At 49.0% G+C, this 21,687-nt stretch overlaps 2 protein-coding genes and 1 long non-coding RNA gene across 4 annotated transcripts; 1 reads left to right on the top strand and 2 right to left on the bottom strand.

The window, feature by feature from the left end:
• Nucleotides 1–1,549: 1,549 nt before the first annotated feature.
• LOC126992029 (uncharacterized histidine-rich protein DDB_G0274557-like) lies at nt 1,550–17,947 on the bottom strand. The gene is made up of 3 exons (XM_050850703.1): nt 17,813–17,947; nt 16,814–17,292; nt 1,550–1,690 (listed from the first exon to the last, which is right to left on the bottom strand). Exons 1-3 carry the CDS (start codon nt 17,822–17,824, stop codon nt 1,648–1,650), a joined length of 534 nt encoding a protein of 177 aa, XP_050706660.1. The 5' UTR covers nt 17,825–17,947; the 3' UTR covers nt 1,550–1,647.
• On the bottom strand, nt 6,468–12,841 carry LOC126992027 (uncharacterized histidine-rich protein DDB_G0274557-like). The gene is made up of 3 exons (XM_050850701.1): nt 12,707–12,841; nt 11,702–12,180; nt 6,468–6,637 (listed from the first exon to the last, which is right to left on the bottom strand). The coding sequence occupies exons 1-3, from the start codon at nt 12,716–12,718 to the stop codon at nt 6,595–6,597; spliced, it is 534 nt and encodes a 177-aa protein (XP_050706658.1). The 5' UTR covers nt 12,719–12,841; the 3' UTR covers nt 6,468–6,594.
• LOC126992031 (uncharacterized) lies at nt 7,736–14,575 on the top strand. 2 transcript variants are annotated; one of them, XR_007746095.1, is made up of 2 exons: nt 7,736–8,572; nt 13,542–14,575. It is a non-coding gene; the product is annotated as an uncharacterized LOC126992031 (long non-coding RNA). The 2 variants fall into 2 exon arrangements; XR_007746096.1 differs by having other exon boundaries at nt 7,736–8,541.
• Nucleotides 17,948–21,687: the final 3,740 nt, after the last annotated feature.

Here is a 21,687-nt window from a genome sequence, read left to right on the forward strand (position 1 = left end):
ACCTTGCTCCTCATCCTTCTCTTCCTTATCTTCCTATTTCCCATCTATCTCCTCCTCTCAATGTTCTTAATCTCTATCCTGCTCCTCATCTTCCACTTTTTTTTATCTTCCTAATCCTCTTCTTCCACATCCTTCTCCTCCTCACCTTCTCCTCCTCCTCCTCCTACTACTACTACTACTACTACTACTACTACTACTGCTACTACAACTTCTACTCTTCCGGGTCTTCCCCATTCGTATCACTTTTTCATCGCTAGTACACGTCACTTCCACCCTCCCTTCTTCCCTCTCTCCTCCCCTCCTTCCCTCCCTCTCATGCTGATTAACTTGACGTCCGCCCAAGTTCTGGTTAATCGCATGCAATCCCCGTACGGCGACTTTTTCTTGGATATCTGGCATTGCTGCAAACAAATCCATCATTTCTTCTTTTTTTTCGCTGTCGGGTTGGCTAAGACATAATCATATTCCACTTCTTCATTCTCTCTCTTTGTCCTTCTCTCTCTCTCTTAATTAAGATGATGGTGATGATGGTGTTGAAATGGTAAAAAAGGAATGATGATAATGATGGATTAAATGATGATAATGATGCCGTTGACGATGAAAACGACAACGACAACAATAAGGATAATGATCACAGAGATGATGAAGATGACAGGGATGGGGACGATGTGATGATTAAACGTTATGAACACAATCACATTCGATGCTGAAGTTTAGGAGCTGTCTCTGTCTCACTAGATATTTACATAATTACTTCAAGTTCTCCCCAAGCTGTTTTTTCCTTTCTAATATCCCTTCTTTTAACGCTACCCTTTTCAGCTTGATGGCGAGAGCTTTCCTTTCTGAAGCAGAATATACGGCGGTCCACCCATTTGACTAATAGCCTGTCTTAAAACAGTTTATACGAGTTAATCCTGCTGGCTTCTCCGTTCCTCAGCAAAACCTCTCAAGACTACATTAAAACGCTTACTGCTCTTCACCTGATACATAATGACAACTAAACAGTTACACACTTGTTCACTCCTGACAGCATCTGTGCTACAAGTTACAGTTCATCAGAAAAAAAAGGTTGCCAGAGTTTTATGTGTGTTCTTTTTAAGGTAAAAGGATGTTGAGAGTAGTACGCTGAAAGGCATGTTGGTGATCACCTGATAGAAATGACGACCTTTCACCGTGTGCTTGTTCGTGGCTTACAGTACTGGTGCAATTAAGTTGTTTGCTCCCTTCACCCATCCACTCAAAATTGGCGAGTATGAACTTAGGGCAAAAGGAAAGAGTAACATTAAGACTGAGCGTTTTATTCAAAGGGCGTGAGGGCGAGGGGGCCGGGGCGGAGCGGCGCCCCTCACCGGTGCTCCAGGGCGGCTGGGGCGACAAGGGGACGCAGGAAAAACCGGCGTGAGCAAGACCGGCCTATCCGTGAGTCCGGGTGTCGGCGCCTCTCCCGCCAGCCGCCCCGGGGAAGCGAGTCGCTGCGTCGAGACAAGTGGCGGCCGTGGGGGGGGAGGAGGAGGAGGAAGTAGAGGAGATGGTGGAGGAGGTGGCCCGCAGCAGGATGGTCGTGGAAGAAGTGGAGGATAAAGTGGATGTGAAGGAGGTGGAGTGGCCCGTTGCAGGGTCATGGTGGGGTGAAGAAAGGGATCGGCTCTAGTGGTGGCGGTGGTAGTAGCCGTAGCGGTAGTAGGGGTACCTGTAGTAGTGGTAGCCGGGGTGGCCGTACCCGTAGTAGTGGGTCCTGCTGGGCTCTGCGCTGGGCTCGGGGTCAGCGGAGCGCTTGTGGTGGTTGTGGTAGTGGGGCCTGTGGTGGTAGTAGCTGTAGTGGTGGGGTGACCGTAGGAGTAGTGCCTGCTGGGCTCAGCGGCAGCCTCGGGGTCAGCGGGCGCTTGTGGTTGTGGTAGTGGTAGGGGTGGTGGTGGTGGCCGTAGTAGTGTCTGCTGGGCTCTGGGTCAGCACTGGCCTCAGGGTCAGCGGACCGCTTGTGGTGGTGGTGGTAGCGCGGGTAGCCATAGTGGCGGTAGGAGTAGTGGCCGTAGTGGGGGTAGCCGTAGTGGTAGGAGTAGGGCCGGTGGGCGTCGGGGTCGGCTTCGGCGAGGGCCTCGGGCTCAGGGTCAGCGTGCACCAGAGCCGCCACTGCCAGGAGGCCCAGAGCCACACACACCTGCGGCAGAGAGCAATGCGACCCCTTAAGTCTCCTTCCACCTCGTCAGTAATGGGAGGCGAGGGGACAGATAGCCGGCACGTGGTGTGATGCCAACATATCCTTCAGTCTACATGTCCGATAAGGATTAGTCGCTCGACAGAAATTTTATCGAGTGAATGAGAGAATGAGCGAGTAACTAACTTTTATAATGTGACTGAATGACTGAGACTGGATCATGTGGCAAATGGAGTGAGGGTAGCTCGTGTGAGTGAGTGAATGGGTGGCTGCAGGCTGAATCATGTTGACAAGTGGAGGAGGAGGTATTAGACTGAGTGAGGATAGATCGTGTGAGTGGATGGGTTAATACAGGCTGGAACATGTAGGCGAGTGGAGGAGGAAGAGAGTGGCCGAGTGGTGCTGAATCAAGCGAGTGACTGTCAGTACTCACGTAGGTCTTCATGGTTGGTGCTGATGTCTGCTCACTGCCGTCAGCCCAAGTGTCTGCCAGTCCAGCCCAGCCCACGCCTTATATACTTGTAACTCGGCCTTCGTGGGTGGATCACTCCCCTCTCCTTCCCCCTCCCCTTAACCCCTACTCTCCCCCCTGACCACAACACCCCTGCCGGACAAGCTTTCTTCAGCAGCCCTTGATGGCCGCATTGATGAGACATCGTGTGTCTCATCACCTTTTACTCTACTTCCTTCATTATAAATTGAGTACATTGATTAGGCTCAGTGTCCCAACTGTTCCCGAACTAGCTGCCGGCGTTAGTTTGTTTACTGGCGGCCAGTCTGTCCCTCAGCTTGTTTGTATCATTTATCATTCTGCTTCTTCCCTAATGAATCACCTCTCATTCGATTTCCTTCCATCTTCCATCACCGTTAGGTTATCCTTTGTCGATAAAACACGTCGTAATAACTCGTTATCCTTTCTTTGTTTCCAAAATGTTGATTCCTTTGTTGATAAAACTAAAACAACTCAAAACCATATTTTCCTTTCTTCGTTTACAAAACGTTGATTCCTTTGTCGATAAAACTAAAACAACTCAAAACCATATTTTCCTTTCTTCGTTTACAAAACGTTGATTCCTTTGTCGATAAAACTAAAGCAACTCAAAATCATATTTTCCTTTTCTTGTTTCCAAAACGTCGATTCCTTTGTCGATAAAAACGCGTCGCAATAACTTGTTATCCTTTCTTTGTTCTCAAAAAGTCGATTCCTTTGTCGATAAAACTAAGACATCGCAACAACTCATTTTCCTTCCTTTAGAGGTCAGTATCCCACCCCGACACTTATGTCAGAGTCAGCATCCCACCCCAACATTCAAGCTGGGGTCAGCATCCCACCCCGACAGTTAAGTCAGGGTCAGCATCCCACCCCAACATTCAAGCTGGGGTCAGCATCCCACCCCAACATTCAAGTTGGGGTCAGCATCCCACCCCGACAATTAAGTCAGGGTCAGCATCCCACCCCGACAATTAAGTCAGGGTCAGCATCCCACCCCGACAGTTAAGTCAGGGTCAGCATCCCATCGAGAGCCCAAAATGTGGATGATGACTTTTTCCTTTTTAAGATGTTGTGTTTCTATCGTTTTTTTTTCTGGTGTTTTTTTCTGTATTTTCCTTGTGCTGGTTTTCTCTTTCTTCATTTTCCTTTTTCTGGTGTAGTTTTAACTGTATATCGGCTTTTCTTGGTGCCGTATCCTGCTACAGACGAGTCTCCTTCACCCCTGAGAAGCCTCGCCCGTACCAACATACCACACCAAAGTCCTTAATCCTAGTTGTTCGTTTTGCTAATGTTGTGTTTTGTATCTGATTTCTTTTTTCTGGCATTCCTTTTCTGTATTATCCTGTCTCCAGTGTTACTTTTCTTTATTTGTGGTGTGAGTGTTGTGTAGAGTATCTACATCGCCTCTACCTGGTGCCGTATCTTGCTACAGAGGAGTCTCCTTCACCCCAGAGAAGGCTCACCCATACCAATATACCACACCAAAGGCCTTCATGCTGGATCTTTGTGCCTATTTTTGTTTTATTTTTTCCTTATTCTCATCTGTGCTTCTATCTTGTCTATTTCCTGGAATTCCTCTCCTGTATTGTCCTATTTCTGATGTTCTCATAGTTTATTTTCCTTATTTTCGGTGTTTTTCACCTGTAATATCCCTGTCGTGGAGTTGTTCTGAAATCGCCTTTCCTTGGTGCTGTGTGCTGATACGAATGAATCTCCTTCACCCCAGAAAAGACCCGCCCATACCAACACACAACACCAAACGCCCTCCCCTCCCCCCGCCCTGGACACTCGGGATCTACGGCACCGCCATGGACGCCCCGAAGGAGCCGAGACGCCCTGCCGGAACCCCTGAGCCCCGCGACGCTCGCCAGGGAGACCTTGGGCTCCCTGACGCTCCCCAGCACCGCCGAGGCGGGGGAGGGCGGGAACTCCAGACAACTGCAGAAAAACTCCAGACGGGAATATTAAATTAATCGTAAACACCGTGACGGCGCAAAAGCTACGTTTGTCGAGTCTGGGATGGCAGGACGCCGGCCGAATGTTTTCGGCGCGGCATCCGTTTCCTTCTCTGTTTCTGATTTCTCTCATTGTTTTTTGAGAGAGAGAGAGAGAGAGAGAGAGAGAGAGAGAGAGAGAGAGAGAGAGAGAGGGGAGACCATTTTAATAGGTAGAATGCTTTTGTAATGCTTTAATCAGTTGATATTGTTGTTATTACCAATATCTATCTATCTATCTATCTACTCCCCCACCCTTCGCCCCCTCCACACATTGCGTGTGTATAATAAAATGTATATATATGTGTCTGTGTGTGTGTATGTGTCTATGTGTATGTGTGTGTATGTGTGTGTGTGTGTATGTGTGTGTGTATGTGTGTGTGTGTGTGTGTGTGTGTGTGTCTCTCTCTCTCTCTCTCTCTCTCTCTCTCTCTCTCTCTCTCTCTCTCTCTCTGATAACGTGTGACCTTGCTAGGCCTAACGGCATAATACTCAGGGTAATCACGCGCCGTAACTCTGGCCCTGACTCAGAATACCCCGTCTGGCGTGTGCTCTATCGTCCTGTGCTGTAACGGTAACAAATATTTCCTTTTCATAGCCTGTACAAATCATTCAACTCTATCCATGCTTATTCCTGCACGTGCAGGTGTGTGTATGCATTTACCTTTCAATGCCTGTACATTTCACTTACAATATATCAATACTTATTAATCTGTTACGTATTAGTCTGTAAAGGAGGGCGATGTGTGCTCAGTACAGTCAGTGGTCGGGTACACATCTTTATTTACCGCTGAGAGCGAAACAGGATGGCGTGGATGTGACGGTGATATACTGGCGAAATCCCCTCCCTAAAAACAGGTATTTGTGACTTTTCTGACAGGGAAGCTTAAGTTAACCCGCCACCCATTCTATAGCTAAACTGAATGATTCACTGTGTAACACGACTTTTATCCTAGGATAGGAACTGTTATTTCCTATTTGCTTACGCCTAGAATGTATGAAAAATGGCTTATGTCTCCTTCAAACTTAGCTCTTGTTACCAGGACAATGATAATTCTGAAATTTATCTATTCCCATTCTGAAAACTGGCAAATGTCAACATTCTCGTTCAGAAAAAAGTCAGCAAGATCTTGACGCTGCTGTATTCCTCTTTGAGCTGCGCCGAGTGAGCCAGGGTAAGAGATGGATGCATGTTCCCGTTATGAAGCAGCACGGCTTTGAGGCTCCTGGACGAGTTGTTGATGAAGAGGCGCCACTCACGGGGGTTACAAGCGATTCCAATTGTCTCGAGCAGACCAGTCACACTGTGGCAGAAGCAAAGCTCATCTTGACGGGTGAAGAAGCTTGAAAAAGACTTGTAACGCTGCAAGTTACAGTTCATCAGAAAAAAAGGTTGCCAGAGTTTTATGTGTGTTCTTTTTGAGGTAAAAGGATGTTGAGAGTAGTACGCTGAAAGGCATGTTGGTGATCACCTGATACAAATGACGGCCTTTCACCGTGTGCTTGTTCGTGGCTTACAGTACTGGTGCAATTAAGTTGTTTGCTCCCTTCACCCATCCACTCAAAATTGGCGAGTATGAACTAAGGGCAAAAGGAAAGAGTAACATTAAGACTGAGCGTTTTATTTAAAGGGCGTGAGGGCGAGGGGGCCGGGGCGGAGCGGCGCCCCTCACCGGTGCTCCGGGGCGGCTGGGGCGACACGGGGACGCGGGAAAAACCGGCGTGAGCAAGACCGGCCTATCCGTGAGTCCGGGTGTCGGCGCCTCTCCCGCCAGCCGCCCCGGGGAAGCGAGTCGCTGCGTCGAGACAAGTGGCGGCCGTGGGGGGGAGGAGAAGAAGGTGGCGGCCCGCAGCAGGTTGGTCGTGGGGGAGGTGGAAGATAAAGTGGAGGGGATGAAGGAGGTGGAGTGGCCCGTTGCAGGGTCATGGTGGGGTGAAGAAAGGGATCGGCTCTAGTGGTGGCGGTGGTAGGAGCCGTAGCGGTAGTAGGGGTACCTGTAGTAGTGGTAGCCGGGGTGGCCGTACCCGTAGTAGTGGGTCCTGCTGGGCTCTGCGCTGGGCTCGGGGTCAGCGGAGCGCTTGTGGTGGTTGTGGTAGTAGTGGGGCCTGTGGTGGTAGTAGCCGTAGTGGTGGGGGTGACCGTAGGAGTAGTGCCTGCTGGGCTCAGCGGCAGCCTCGGGGTCAGCGGAGCGCTTGTGGTGGTGGTGGTAGTGGTAGGGGGTGTGGTGGTGGTGGCCGTAGTAGTGTCTGCTGGGCTCTGGGTCAGCACTGGCCTCAGGGTCAGCGGACCGCTTGTGGTGGTGGTGGTAGCGCGGGTAGCCGTAGTGGCGGTAGGAGTAGTGGCCGTAGTGGGGGTAGCCGTAGTGGTAGGAGTAGGGCCGGTGGGCGTCGGGGTCGGCTTCGGCGAGGGCCTCGGGCTCAGGGTCAGCGTGCACCAGCGCCGCCACTGCCAGGAGGCCCAAAGCCACACACACCTGCGGCAGAGAGCAATGTGACCCCTTAAGTCTCCTTCGACCTCGTCAGTAATGAGAGGCGAGGGGACAGATGGCCGGCACGTGGTGTGATGCCAACATATCCTTCAGTCTACATGTCCGATAAGGATTAGTCGCTCAACAGAAATGTTATCGAGTGAATGAGAGAATGAGCTAGTAACTAACTTTTATAATATGATTGAGTGACTGAGACTGGACCATGTGGCCAAATGGAGTGAGGGTAGATCGTGTGAGTGAGTGGATGGGTGGCTGCAGGTTGAATAATGTGGATAAGTGGAGAAGGAATAAAAAAACAGACTGTGTGAGGATAGATCGTGTGAGTGGATGGGTTAATACAGGCTGGAACATGTAGGCGAGTGGAGGAGGAAGAGAGTGGCCGAGTGGTGCTGAATCAAGCGAGTGACTGTCAGTACTCACGTAGGTCTTCATGGTTGGTGCTGATGTCTGCTCACTGCCGTCAGCCCAAGTGTCTGCCAGTCCAGCCCAGCCCACGCCTTATATACTTGTAACTCGGCCTTCGTGGGTGGATCACTCCCCTCTCCTTCCCCCTCCCCTAAACCCCTACTCTCCCCCCCTGACCAAAACACACCTCCCAGCCATCTTCAGCGGCCCTTGATGGCTGCATGGTCGAGGGCCGCTGGATGAGACATCGTGTGTCTCATCACCTTTTACTCTACTTCCTTCATTATAAATTGAGTACATTGATTGGGCTCAGTGTCCCAACTATTCCCGAACTAGCTGCCGGCGTTAGTTTGTTTACTGGCGGCCAGTCTGTCCCTCAGCTTGTTTGTATCATTTATCATTCTGCTTCTTCCCTAATGAATCACCTCTCATTCGATTTCCTTCCATCTTCCATCACCGTTAGGTTATCCTTTGTCGATAAAAACACGTCGTAATAACTCGTTATCCTTTCTTTGTTGCCAAAATGTTGATTCCTTTGTCGATAAAACTAAAACAACTCAAAACCATATTTTCCTTTCTTCGTTTACAAAACGTTGATTCCTTTGTCGATAAAACTAAAACAACTCACAACCATATTTTCCTTTCTTCGTTTACAAAACGTTGATTCCTTTGTCGATAAAACTAAAGCAACTCAAAATCATATTTTCCTTTTCTTGTTTCCAAAACGTCGATTCCTTTGTCGATAAAAACGCGTCGCAATAACTTGTTATCCTTTCTTTGTTCTCAAAAAGTCGATTCCTTTGTCGATAAAACTAAGACATCGCAACAACTCATTTTCCTTCCTTTAAAGGTCAGTATCCCACCCCGACATTTACGTCAGAGTCAGCATCCCACCCCGACATTTACGTCAGGGTCAGCATCCCACCCCAACATTCAAGCTGGGGTCAGCATCCCACCCCAACATTCAAGTTGGGGTCAGCATCCCACCCCGACATTTACGTCAGGGTCAGCATCCCACCCCAACATTCAAGCTGGGGTCAGCATCCCACCCCAACATTTACGTCAGGGTCAGCATCCCACCCAACATTCAAGCTGGGGTCAGCATCCCACCCCGACAGTTAAGTCAGGGTCAGCATCCCACCCCGACAATTAAGTCAGGGTCAGCATCCCACCCCGACAGTTAAGTCAGGGTCAGCATCCCATCGAGAGCCCAAAATGTGGATGATGACTTTTTCCTTTTTAAGATGTGTTGCTATCGTTTTTCTTTTCTGGTGTTTTTTTCTGTATTTTCCTTGTGCTGGTTTTCTCTTTCTTCATTTTCCTTTTTCTGGTGTAGTTTTAACTGTATATCGGCTTTTCTTGGTGCCGTATCCTGCTACAGACGAGTCTCCTTCACCCCTGAGAAGCCTCGCCCGTACCAACATACCACACCAAAGTCCTTAATCCTAGTTGTTCGTTTTGCTAATGTTGTGTTTTGTATCTGATTTCTTTTTTCTGGCATTCCTTTTCTGTATTATCCTGTCTCCGGTGTTATTTTTCTTTATTTGTCGTGTGACAGTGTTGTGTAGAGTATCTACATCGCCTCTACCTGGTGCCGTATCTTGCTACAGAGGAGTCTCCTTCACCCCAGAGAAGGCTCACCCATACCAATATACCACACCAAAGGCCTACATGCTGGATCTTTGTGCGTGTTTTTGTTTTATTTTTTCCTTTTTCTCATCTGTGCTTCTATCTTGTCTATTTCCTGGAATTCCTCTCCTGTATTGTCCTATTTCTGATGTTCTTTCAGTTTGTTTTCCTTATTTTCGGTGTTTATCACCTGTAATATCCCTGTCGTGGAGTTCTTCTGAAATCGCCTTTCCTTGGTGCTGTGTGCTGATACGAATGAATCTCCTTCACCCCAGAAAAGACCCGCCCATACCAACACACAACACCAAACGCCCTCCCCTCCCCCCGCCCTGGACACTCGGGATCTACGGCACCGCCATGGACGCCCCGAGGGAGCCGAGACGCCCTGCCGGAACCCCTGAGCCCCGCGACGCTCGCCAGGGAGACCTTGGGCTCCCTGACGCTCCCCAGCACCGCCCAGGCGGGGGAGGGCGGGAACTCCAGACAACTGCAGAACAACTCCAGACGGGAATATTAAATTAATCGTAAACACCGTGACGGCGCAAAAGCTACGTTTGTCGAGTCTGGGATGGCAGGACGCCGGCCGAATGTTTTCGGCGCGGCATCCGTTTCCCTCTCTGTTTCTGATTTCTCTCATTGTTTTTTTTTGAGAGAGAGAGAGAGAGAGAGAGAGAGAGAGAGAGAGAGAGAGAGAGAGAGAGAGAGAGAGAGAGAGAGAGGGGAGACCATTTTAATAGGTAGAATGCTTTTGTAATGCTTTAATCAGTTGATATTGTTGTTATTACCAATATCTATCTATCTATCTACTCCCCCACCCTTCGCCCCCTCCACACATTGCGTGTGTATAATAAAATATATATGTATGTCTGTGTGTGTGTATGTGTCTATGTGTGTGTGTGTGTGTATGTGTGTGTGTGTGTGTATGTGTGTGTGTATGTGTGTGTGTGTGTGTGTGTGTGTGTGTGTGTGTGTCTCTCTCTCTCTCTCTCTCTCTCTGATAACGTGTGACCTTGCTAGGCCTAACGGCATAATACTCAGGGTAATCACGCGCCGTAACTCTGGCGCTGACTCAGAACACCCCGTCTGGCGTGTGCTCTATCGTCCTGTGCTGTAACGGTAACAAATATTTCCTTTTCATAGCCTGTACAAATCATTCAACTCTATCCATGCTTATTCCTGCACGTGCAGTGTGTGTATGCATTTCCCTTTCAATGCCTGTACATTTCACTTACAATATATCAATACTTATTAATCTGTTACGTATTAGTCTGTAAAGGAGGGCGATGTGTGCTCAGTACAGTCAGTGGTCGGGTACACATACTTCTTTATTTACCGCTGAGAGCGAAACAGGATGGCGTGGATGTGACGGTGATATACTGGCGAAATCCCCTCCCTAAAAACAGGTATTTGTGACTTTTCTGACAGGGAAGCTTAAGTTAACCCGCCACCCATTCTATAGCTAAACTGAATGATTCACTGTGTAACACGACTTTTATCCTAGGGTAGGAACTGTTATTTCCTATTTGCTTACGCCTAGAATGTATGAAAAATGGCTTATGTCTCCTTCAAACTTAGCTCTTGTTACCAGGACAATGATAATTCTGAGATTTATCTATTCCCATTCTGAAAACTGGCAAATGTCAACATTCTCGTTCAGAAAAAAGTCAGCAAGATCTTGACGCTGCTGTATTCCTCTTTGAGCTGCGCCGAGTGAGCCAGGGTAAGAGATGGATGCATGTTCCCGTTATGAAGCAGCACGGCTTTGAGGCTCCTGGACGAGTTGTTGATGAAGAGGCGCCACTCACGGGGGTTACAAGCGATTCCAATTGTCTCGAGCAGACCAGTCACACTGTGGCAGAAGCAAAGCTCATCTTGACGGGTGAAGAAGCTTGAAAAAGACTGGTAACGCTACAAGTTACAGTTCTTCAGAAAAAAAAAGGTTGCCTGAGTTTTATGTGTGTTCTTTTTGAGGTAAAAGGATGTTGAGAGTAGTACACTGAAAGGCATGTTGGTGATCACCTGATACAAATGACGGCCTTTCACCGTGTGCTTGTTCGTGGCTTACAGTACTGGTGCAATTAAGTTGTTTGCTCCCTTCACCCATCCACTCAAAATTGGCGAGTATGAACTTAGGGCAAAAGGAAAGAGTAACATTAAGACTGAGCGTTTTATTTAAAGGGCGTGAGGGCGAGGGGGCCGGGGCGGAGCGGCGCCCCACACCGGTGCTCCGGGGCGGCTGGGGCGACACGGGGACGCGGGAAAAACCGGCGTGAGCAAGACCGGCCTATCCGTGAGTCCGGGTGTCGGCGCCTCTCCCGCCAGCCGCCCCGGGGAAGCGAGTCGCTGCGTCGAGACAAGTGGCGGCCGTGGGGGAGGAGGAGAAGGTGGCGGCCCGCAGGTTGGTCGTGGGGAGGTGGAAGATAAAGTGGAGGAGATGAAGGAGGTGGAGTTGCCCGTTGCAGGGTCATGGTGGGGTGAAGAAAGGGATCGGCTCTAGTGGTGGCGGTGGTAGTAGCCGTAGCGGTAGTAGGGGTACCTGTAGTATTGGTAGCCGGGGTGGCCGTACCCGTAGTAGTGGGTCCTGCTGGGCTCTGCGCTGGGCTCGGGGTCAGCGGAGCGCTTGTGGTGGTTGTGGTAGTAGTGGGGCCTGTGGTGGTAGTAGCCGTAGTGGTGGGGGTGACCGTAGGAGTAGTGCCTGCTGGGCTCAGCGGCAGCCTCGGGGTCAGCGGAGCGCTTGTGGTGGTGGTGGTAGTGGTAGGGGGTGTGGTGGTGGTGGCCGTAGTAGTGTCTGCTGGGCTCTGGGTCAGCACTGGCCTCAGGGTCAGCGGACCGCTTGTGGTGGTGGTGGTAGCGCGGGTAGCCGTAGTGGCGGTAGGAGTAGTGGCCGTAGTGGGGGTAGCCGTAGTGGTAGGAGTAGGGCCGGTGGGCGTCGGGGTCGGCTTCGGCGAGGGCCTCGGGCTCAGGGTCAGCGTGCACCAGAGCCGCCACTGCCAGGAGGCCCAGAGCCACACACACCTGCGGCAGAGAGCAATGGGATTGGGACCCCTTAAGTCTCCTTCCACCTCGTCAGTAATGGGAGGCGAGGGGACAGATGGCCGGCATGTAGAGTGAAGCCAACATATCCTTCAGTCTACATGTCCGATAAGGATTAGTCGCTCAACAGAAATTTTATCGAGTGAATGAGAGAATGAGCGAGTAACTATCTTTTATAATGTGACTGAATGACTGAGACTGGATCATGTGGCAAATGGAGTGAGGGTAGATCGTGTGAGTGAGTGGATGGGAGGCTGCAGGCTGAATAATGTGGATAAGTGGAGGAGGAATAAAAAAACAGACTGAATGAGGATAGATCGTGTGAGTGAGTGGATGGGTGGCTGCAGGTTGAATAATGTGGATAAGTGGAGAAGGAATAAAAAACAGACTGTGTGAGGATAGATCGTGTGAGTGGATGGGTTAATACAGGCTGGAACATGTAGGCGAGTGGAGGAGGAAGAGAGTGGCCGAGTGGTGCTGAATCAAGCGAGTGACTGTCAGTACTCACGTAGGTCTTCATGGTTGGTGCTGATGTCTGCTCACTGCCGTCAGCCCAAGTGTCTGCCAGTCCAGCCCAGCCCACGCCTTATATACTTGTAACTCGGCCTTCGTGGGTGGATCACTTCCCTCTCCTTCCCCCTCCCCTAAACCCCTACTCTCCCCCCCTGACCACAACACACCTCCCAGCCATCTTCAGCGGCCCTTGATGGCTGCATGGTCGAGGGCCGCTGGATGAGACATCGTGTGTCTCATCACCTTTTACTCTACTTCCTTCATTATAAATTGAGTACATTGATTGGGCTCAGTGTCCCAACTATTCCCGAACTAGCTGCCGGCGTTAGTTTGTTTACTGGCGGCCAGTCTGTCCCTCAGCTTGTTTGTATCATTTATCATTCTGCTTCTTCCCTAATGAATCACCTCTCATTCGATTTCCTTCCATCTTCCATCACCGTTAGGTTATCCTTTGTCGATAAAAACACGTCGTAATAACTCGTTATCCTTTCTTTGTTGCCAAAATGTTGATTCCTTTGTCGATAAAACTAAAACAACTCAAAACCATATTTTCCTTTCTTCGTTTACAAAACGTTGATTCCTTTGTCGATAAAACTAAAACAACTCAAAACCATATTTTCCTTTCTTCGTTTACAAATCGTTGATTCCTTTGTCGATAAAACTAAAGCAACTCAAAATCATATTTTCCTTTTCTTGTTTCCAAAACGTCGATTCCTTTGTCGATAAAAACGCGTCGCAATAACTTGTTATCCTTTCTTTGTTCTCAAAAAGTCGATTCCTTTGTCGATAAAACTAAGACATCGCAACAACTCATTTTCCTTCCTTTAGAGGTCAGTATCCCACCCCGACATTTACGTCAGGGTCAGCATCCCACCCCAACATTCAAGCTGGGGTCAGCATCCCACCCCGACAGTTAAGTCAGGGTCAGCATCCCACCCCGACAATTAAGTCAGGGTCAGCATCCCACCCCGACAATTAAGTCAGGGTCAGCATCTCACCCCGACAGTTAAGTCAGGGTCAGCATCCCATCCCGACAGTTAAGTCAGGGTCAGCATCCCACCCCGACAGTTAAGTCAGGGTCAGCATCCCACCCCGACATTTAAGTCAGGGTCAGCATCCCATCGAGAGCCCAAAATGTGGATGATGACTTTTTCCTTTTTAAGATGTTGTGTTTCTATCGTATTTTTTTTTCTGGTGTTTTTTTCTGTATTTTCCTTGTGCTGGTTTTCTCTTTCTTCATTTTCCTTTTTCTGGTGTAGTTTTAACTGTATATCGGCTTTTCTTGGTGCCGTATCCTGCTACAGACGAGTCTCCTTCACCCCAAAGAAGCCTCGCCCGTACCAACATACCACACCAAAGTCCTTAATCCTAGTTGTTCGTTCTGCTAATGTTGTGTTTTGTATCTGATTTCTTTTTTCTGGCATTCCTTTTCTGTATTATCCTGTCTCCGGTGTTATTTTTCTTTATTTGTCGTGTGACAGTGTTGTGTAGAGTATCTACATCGCCTCTACCTGGTGCCGTATCTTGCTACAGAGGAGTCTCCTTCACCCCAGAGAAGGCTCAGCCATACCAATATACCACACCAAAGGCCTTCATGCTGGATCTTTGTGTGTGTTTTTGTTTTATTTTTTCCTTTTTCTCATCTGTGCTTCTATCTTGTCTATTTCCTGGAATTCCTCTCCTGTATTGTCCTATTTCTGATGTTCTTTCAGTTTATTTTCCTTATTTTCGGTGTGTTCACCTGTAATATCCCTGTCGTGGAGTTCTTCTGAAATCGCCTTTCCTTGGTGCTGTGTGCTGATACGAATGAATCTCCTTCACCCCAGAAAAGACCCGCCCATACCAACACACAACACCAAACGCCCTCCCCTCCCCCCGCCCCTGGACACTCGGGATCTACGGCACCGCCATGGACGCCCCGAGGGAGCCGAGACGCCCTGCCGGAACCCCTGAGCCCCGCGACGCTCGCCAGGGAGACCTTGGGCTCCCTGACGCTCCCCAGCACCGCCGAGGCGGAGGAGGGCGGGAACACCAGACAACTGCAGAACAACTCCAGACGGGAATATTAAATTAATCGTAAACACCGTGACGGCGCAAAAGCTACGTTTGTCGAGTCTGGGATGGCAGGACGCCGGCCGAATGTTTTCGGCGCGGCATCCGTTTCCCTCTCTGTTTCTGATTTCTCTCATTGTTTTTTTTTGAGAGAGAGAGAGAGAGAGAGAGAGAAAGGGGAGACCATTTTAATAGGTAGAATGCTTTTGTAATGCTTTAATCAGTTGATATTGTTGTTATTACCAATATCTATCTATCTATCTATCTACTCCCCCACCCTTCGCCCCCTCCACACATTGCGTGTGTATAATTAAATGTATATGTATGTGTCTGTGTATGTGTATGTGTCTATGTGTGTGTGTGTGTGTGTGTGTGTGTGTGTGTGTGTGTGTGTGTGTGTGTGTAGTGTGTGTATGTGTGTCTATGTGTGTATGTGTGTCTATGTGTGTGTGTGTGTGTGTGTGTAGTGTGTGTATGTGTGTCTATGTGTGTGTGTGTCTCTCTCTCTCTCTGATAACGTGTGACCTTGCTAGGCCTAACGGCATAATACTCAGGGTAATCACGCGCCGTAACTCTGGCCCTGACTCAGAATACCCCGTCTGGCGTGTGCTCTATCGTCCTGCTGTAACGGTAACAAATATTTCCTTTTCATAGCCTGTACAAATCATTCAACTCTATCCATGCTTATTCCTGCACGTGCAGGTGTGTGTATGCATTTCCCTTTCAATGCCTGTACATTTCACTTACAATATATCAATTATTAATCTGTTACGTATTAGTCTGTAAAGGAGGGCGATGTGTGCTCTGTACAGTCAGTGGTCGGGTACACATACTTCTTTATTTACCGCTGAGAGCGAAACAGGATGACGTGGATGTGACGGTGATATACTGGCGAAATCCCCTCCCTACAAACAGGTATTTGTGACTTTTCTGACAGGGAAGCTTAAGTTAACCCGCCACCCATTCTATAGCTAAACTAAATGATTCACTGTGTAACACGACTTTTATCCTAGGATAGGAACTGTTATTTCCTATTTGCTTACGCCTAGAATGTATGAAAAATGGCTTATGTCTCCTTTAAACTTAGCTCTTGTTACCAGGACAATGATAATTCTGAAATTTATCTATTCCCATTCTGAAAACTGGCAAATGTCAACATTCTCGTTCACAAAAAAGTCAGCAAGATCTTGACGCTGCTGTATTCCTCTTTGAGCTGCGCCGAGTGAGCCAGGGTAAGAGATGGATGCATGTTCCCGTTATGAAGCACGGCTTTGAGGCTCCTGGACGAGTTGTTGATGAAGAGGCGCCACTCACGGGGTTACAAGCGATTCCAATTGTCTCGAGCAGACCAGTCACACTGTGGCAGAAGCAAAGCTCATCTTGACGGGTGAAGAAGCTTGAAAAAGACTGGTAACGCTACAAGTTACAGTTCTTCAGAAAAAAAAAGGTTGCCTGAGTTTTATGTGTGTTCTTTTTGAGGTAAAAGGATGTTGAGAGTAGTACACTGAAAGGCATGTTGGTGATCACCTGATACAAATGACGGCCTTTCACCGTGTGCTTGTTCGTGGCTTACAGTACTGGTGCAATTAAGTTGTTTGCTCCCTTCACCCATCCACTCAAAATTGGCGAGTATGAACTTAGGGCAAAAGGAAAGAGTAACATTAAGACTGAGCGTTTTATTTAAAGGGCGTGAGGGCGAGGGGGCCGGGGCGGAGCGGCGCCCCACACCGGTGCTCCGGGGCGGCTGGGGCGACACGGGGACGCGGGAAAAACCGGCGTGAGCAAGACCGGCCTATCCATGAGTCCGGGTGTCGGCGCCTCTCCCGCCAGCCGCCCCGGGGAAGCGAGTCGCTGCGTCGAGACAAGTGGCGGCCGTGGGGGGGAGGAGGAGAAGGTGGCGGCCCGCAGCAGGTTGGTCGTGGGGGAGGTGGAAGATAAAGTGGAGGAGATGAAGGAGGTGGAGTTGCCCGTTGCAGGGTCATGGTGGGGTGAAGAAAGGGATCGGCTCTAGTGGTGGCGGTGGTAGTAGCCGTAGCGGTAGTAGGGGTACCTGTAGTATTGGTAGCCGGGGTGGCCGTACCCGTAGTAGTGGGTCCTGCTGGGCTCTGCGCTGGGCTCGGGGTCAGCGGAGCGCTTGTGGTGGTTGTGGTAGTAGTGGGGCCTGTGGTGGTAGTAGCCGTAGTGGTGGGGGTGACCGTAGGAGTAGTGCCTGCTGGGCTCAGCGGCAGCCTCGGGGTCAGCGGAGCGCTTGTGGTGGTGGTGGTAATGGTAGGGGGTGTGGTGGTGGTGGCCGTAGTAGTGTCTGCTGGGCTCTGGGTCAGCACTGGCCTCAGGGTCAGCGGACCGCTTGTGGTGGTGGTGGTAGCGCGGGTAGCCGTAGTGGCGGTAGGAGTAGTGGCCGTAGTGGGGGTAGCCGTAGTGGTAGGAGTAGGGCCGGTGGGCGTCGGGGTCGGCTTCGGCGAGGGCCTCGGGCTCAGGGTCAGCGTGCACCAGAGCCGCCACTGCCAGGAGGCCCAGAGCCACACACACCTGCGGCAGAGAGCAATGGGACCCCTTAAGTCTCCTTCCACCTCGTCAGTAATGGGAGGCGAGGGGACAGATGGCCGGCATGTAGAGTGAAGCCAACATATCCTTCAGTCTACATGTCCGATAAGGATTAGTCGCTCAACAGAAATTTTATCGAGTGAATGAGAGAATGAGCGAGTAACTATCTTTTATAATGTGACTGAATGACTGAGACTGGATCATGTGGCAAATGGAGTGAGGGTAGATCGTGTGAGTGAGTGGATGGGAGGCTGCAGGCTGAATAATGTGGATAAGTGGAGGAGGAATAAAAAAACAGACTGAATGAGGATAGATCGTGTGAGTGAGTGGATGGGTGGCTGCAGGTTGAATAATGTGGATAAGTGGAGAAGGAATAAAAAACAGACTGTGTGAGGATAGATCGTGTGAGTGGATGGGTTAATACAGGCTGGAACATGTAGGCGAGTGGAGGAGGAAGAGAGTGGCCGAGTGGTGCTGAATCAAGCGAGTGACTGTCAGTACTCACGTAGGTCTTCATGGTTGGTGCTGATGTCTGCTCACTGCCGTCAGCCCAAGTGTCTGCCAGTCCAGCCCAGCCCACGCCTTATATACTTGTAACTCGGCCTTCGTGGGTGGATCACTTCCCTCTCCTTCCCCCTCCCCTAAACCCCTACTCTCCCCCCCTGACCACAACACACCTCCCAGCCATCTTCAGCGGCCCTTGATGGCTGCATGGTCGAGGGCCGCTGGATGAGACATCGTGTGTCTCATCACCTTTTACTCTACTTCCTTCAGTATAAATTGAGTACATTGATTGGGCTCAGTGTCCCAACTATTCCCGAACTAGCTGCCGGCGTTAGTTTGTTTACTGGCCAGTCTGTCCCTCAGCTTGTTTGTATCATTTATCATTCTGCTTCTTCCCTAATGAATCACCTCTCATTCGATTTCCTTCCATCTTCCATCACCGTTAGGTTATCCTTTGTCGATAAAAACACGTCGTAATAACTCGTTATCCTTTCTTTGTTGCCAAAATGTTGATTCCTTTGTCGATAAAACTAAAACAACTCAAAACCATATTTTCCTTTCTTCGTTTACAAAACGTTGATTCCTTTGTCGATAAAACTAAAACAACTCAAAACCATATTTTCCTTTCTTCGTTTACAAAACGTTGATTCCTTTGTCGATAAAACTAAAGCAACTCAAAATCATATTTTCCTTTTCTTGTTTCCAAAACATCGATTCCTTTGTCGATAAAAACGCGTCGCAATAACTTGTTATCCTTTCTTTGTTCTCAAAAAGTCGATTCCTTTGTCGATAAAACTAAGACATCGCAACAACTCATTTTCCTTCCTTTAGAGGTCAGTATCCCACCCCGACATTTACGTCAGGGTCAGCATCCCACCCCAACATTCAAGCTGGGGTCAGCATCCCACCCCGACAGTTAAGTCAGGGTCAGCATCCCACCCCGACAATTAAGTCAGGGTCAGCATCCCACCCCGACAATTAAGTCAGGGTCAGCATCTCACCCCGACAGTTAAGTCAGGGTCAGCATCCCACCCCGACAGTTAAGTCAGGGTCAGCATCCCACCCCGACAGTTAAGTCAGGGTCAGCATCCCACCCCGACAGTTAAGTCAGGGTCAGCATCCCATCGAGAGCCCAAAATGTGGATGATGACTTTTTCCTTTTTAAGATGTTGTGTTTCTATCGTATTCTTTTTTCTGGTGTTTTTTTCTGTATTTTCCTTGTGCTGGTTTTCTCTTTCTTCATTTTCCTTTTTCTGGTGTAGTTTTAACTGTATATCGGCTTTTCTTGGTGCCGTATCCTGCTACAGACGAGTCTCCTTCACCCCAAAGAAGCCTCGCCCGTACCAACATACCACACCAAAGTCCTTAATCCTAGTTGTTCGTTCTGCTAATGTTGTGTTTTGTATCTGATTTCTTTTTTCTGGCATTCCTTTTCTGTATTATCCTGTCTCAGGTGTTATTTTTCTTTATTTGTCGTGTGACAGTGTTGTGTAGAGTATCTACATCGCCTCTACCTGGTGCCGTATCTTGCTACAGAGGAGTCTCCTTCACCCCAGAGAAGGCTCAGCCACACCAATATACCACACCAAAGGCCTTCATGCTGGATCTTTGTGTGTGTTTTTGTTTTATTTTTTCCTTTTTCTCATCTGTGCTTCTATCTTGTCTATTTCCTGGAATTCCTCTCCTGTATTGTCCTATTTCTGATGTTCTTTCAGTTTATTTTCCTTATTTTCGGTGTGTTCACCTGTAATATCCCTGTCGTGGAGTTCTTCTGAAATCGCCTGTCCTTGGTGCTGTGTGCTGATACGAATGAATCTCCTTCACCCCAGAAAAGACCCGCCCATACCAACACACAACACCAAACGCCCTCCCCTCCCCCCGCCCCTGGACACTCGGGATCTACGGCACCGCCATGGACGCCCCGAGGGAGCCGAGACGCCCTGCCGGAACCCCTGAGCCCCGCGACGCTCGCCAGGGAGACCTTGGGCTCCCTGACGCTCCCCAGCACCGCCGAGGCGGAGGAGGGCGGGAACACCAGACAACTGCAGAACAACTCCAGACGGGAATATTAAATTAATCGTAAACACCGTGACGGCGCAAAAGCTACGTTTGTCGAGTCTGGGATGGCAGGACGCCGGCCGAATGTTTTCGGCGGCATCCGTTTCCTCTGTTCTGATTTCTCTCATTGTTTTTTTTTTGAGAGAGAGAGAGAGAGAGAGAAAGGGGAGACCATTTTAATAGGTAGAATGCTTTTGTAATGCTTTAATCAGTTGATATTGTTGTTATTACCAATATCTATCTATCTATCTATCTACTCCCCCACCCTTCGCCCCCTCCACACATTGCGTGTGTATAATTAAATGTATATGTATGTGTCTGTGTATGTGTATGTGTCTATGTGTGTGTGTGTGTGTGTGTGTGTGTGTGTGTGTGTGTGTGTGTGTGTGTAGTGTGTGTATGTGTGTCTATGTGTGTATGTGTGTCTATGTGTGTGTGTGTGTAGTGTGTGTATGTGTGTCTATGTGTGTGTGTGTCTCTCTCTCTCTCTCTCTCTCTCTCTCTCTCTCTCTCTCTCTCTCTCTCTCTCTCTCTGATAACGTGTGACCTTGCTAGGCCTAACGGCATAATACTCAGGGTAATCACGCGCCGTAACTCTGGCCCTGACTCAGAATACCCCGTCTGGCGTGTGCTCTATCGTCCTGCTGTAACGGTAACAAATATTTCCTTTTCATAGCCTGTACAAATCATTCAACTCTATCCATGCTTATTCCTGCACGTGCAGGTGTGTGTATGCATTTCCCTTTCAATGCCTGTACATTTCACTTACAATATATCAATTATTAATCTGTTACGTATTAGTCTGTAAAGGAGGGCGATGTGTGCTCTGTACAGTCAGTGGTCGGGTACACATACTTCTTTATTTACCGCTGAGAGCGAAACAGGATGACGTGGATGTGACGGTGATATACTGGCGAAATCCCCTCCCTACAAACAGGTATTTGTGACTTTTCTGACAGGGAAGCTTAAGTTAACCCGCCACCCATTCTATAGCTAAACTAAATGATTCACTGTGTAACACGACTTTTATCCTAGGATAGGAACTGTTATTTCCTATTTGCTTACGCCTAGAATGTATGAAAAATGGCTTATGTCTCCTTTAAACTTAGCTCTTGTTACCAGGACAATGATAATTCTGAAATTTATCTATTCCCATTCTGAAAACTGGCAAATGTCAACATTCTCGTTCACAAAAAAGTCAGCAAGATCTTGACGCTGCTGTATTCCTCCTTTAGCTGCGCCGAGTGAGCCAGGGTAAGAGATGGATGCATGTTCCCGTTATGAAGCAGCACGGCTTTGAGGCTCCTGGACGAGTTGTTGATGAAGAGGCGCCACTCACGGGGGTTACAAGCGATTCCAATTGTCTCGAGCAGACCAGTCACACTGTGGCAGAAGCAAAGCTCATCTTGACGGGTGAAGAAGCTTGAAAAAGACTGGTAACGCTACAAGTTACAGTTCATCAGAAAAAAAGGTTGCCAGAGTTTTATGTGTGTTCTTTTTGAGGTAAAAGGATGTTGAGAGTAGTACGCTGAAAGGCATGTTGGTGATCACCTGATACAAATGACGGCCTTTCACCGTGTGCTTGTTCGTGGCTTACAGTACTGGTGCAATTAAGTTGTTTGCTCCCTTCACCCATCCACTCAAAATTGGCGAGTATGAACTAAGGGCAAAAGGAAAGAGTAACATTAAGACTGAGCGTTTTATTTAAAGGGCGTGAGGGCGAGGGGGCCGGGGCGGAGCGGCGCCCCTCACCGGTGCTCCGGGGCGGCTGGGGCGACACGGGGACGCGGGAAAAACCGGGTGTGAGCAAGACCGGCC

Source organism: Eriocheir sinensis, unplaced genomic scaffold (assembly GCF_024679095.1).
Source record: "Eriocheir sinensis breed Jianghai 21 unplaced genomic scaffold, ASM2467909v1 Scaffold386, whole genome shotgun sequence".
Taxonomy (NCBI): domain Eukaryota; kingdom Metazoa; phylum Arthropoda; class Malacostraca; order Decapoda; family Varunidae; genus Eriocheir; species Eriocheir sinensis.

Excerpts from the sequence above, each read along its gene's own strand:
- LOC126992027 (XM_050850701.1), bottom strand. Across the intron at positions 6,638-11,701 it reads CCCGGCTACCAATACTACAG|GTACCCCTACTACCGCTACG; the intron begins GTACCCCTACTA and ends CCACTACTACAG.
- LOC126992029 (XM_050850703.1), bottom strand. Across the intron at positions 1,691-16,813 it reads CCCGGCTACCAATACTACAG|GTACCCCTACTACCGCTACG; the intron begins GTACCCCTACTA and ends CCACTACTACAG.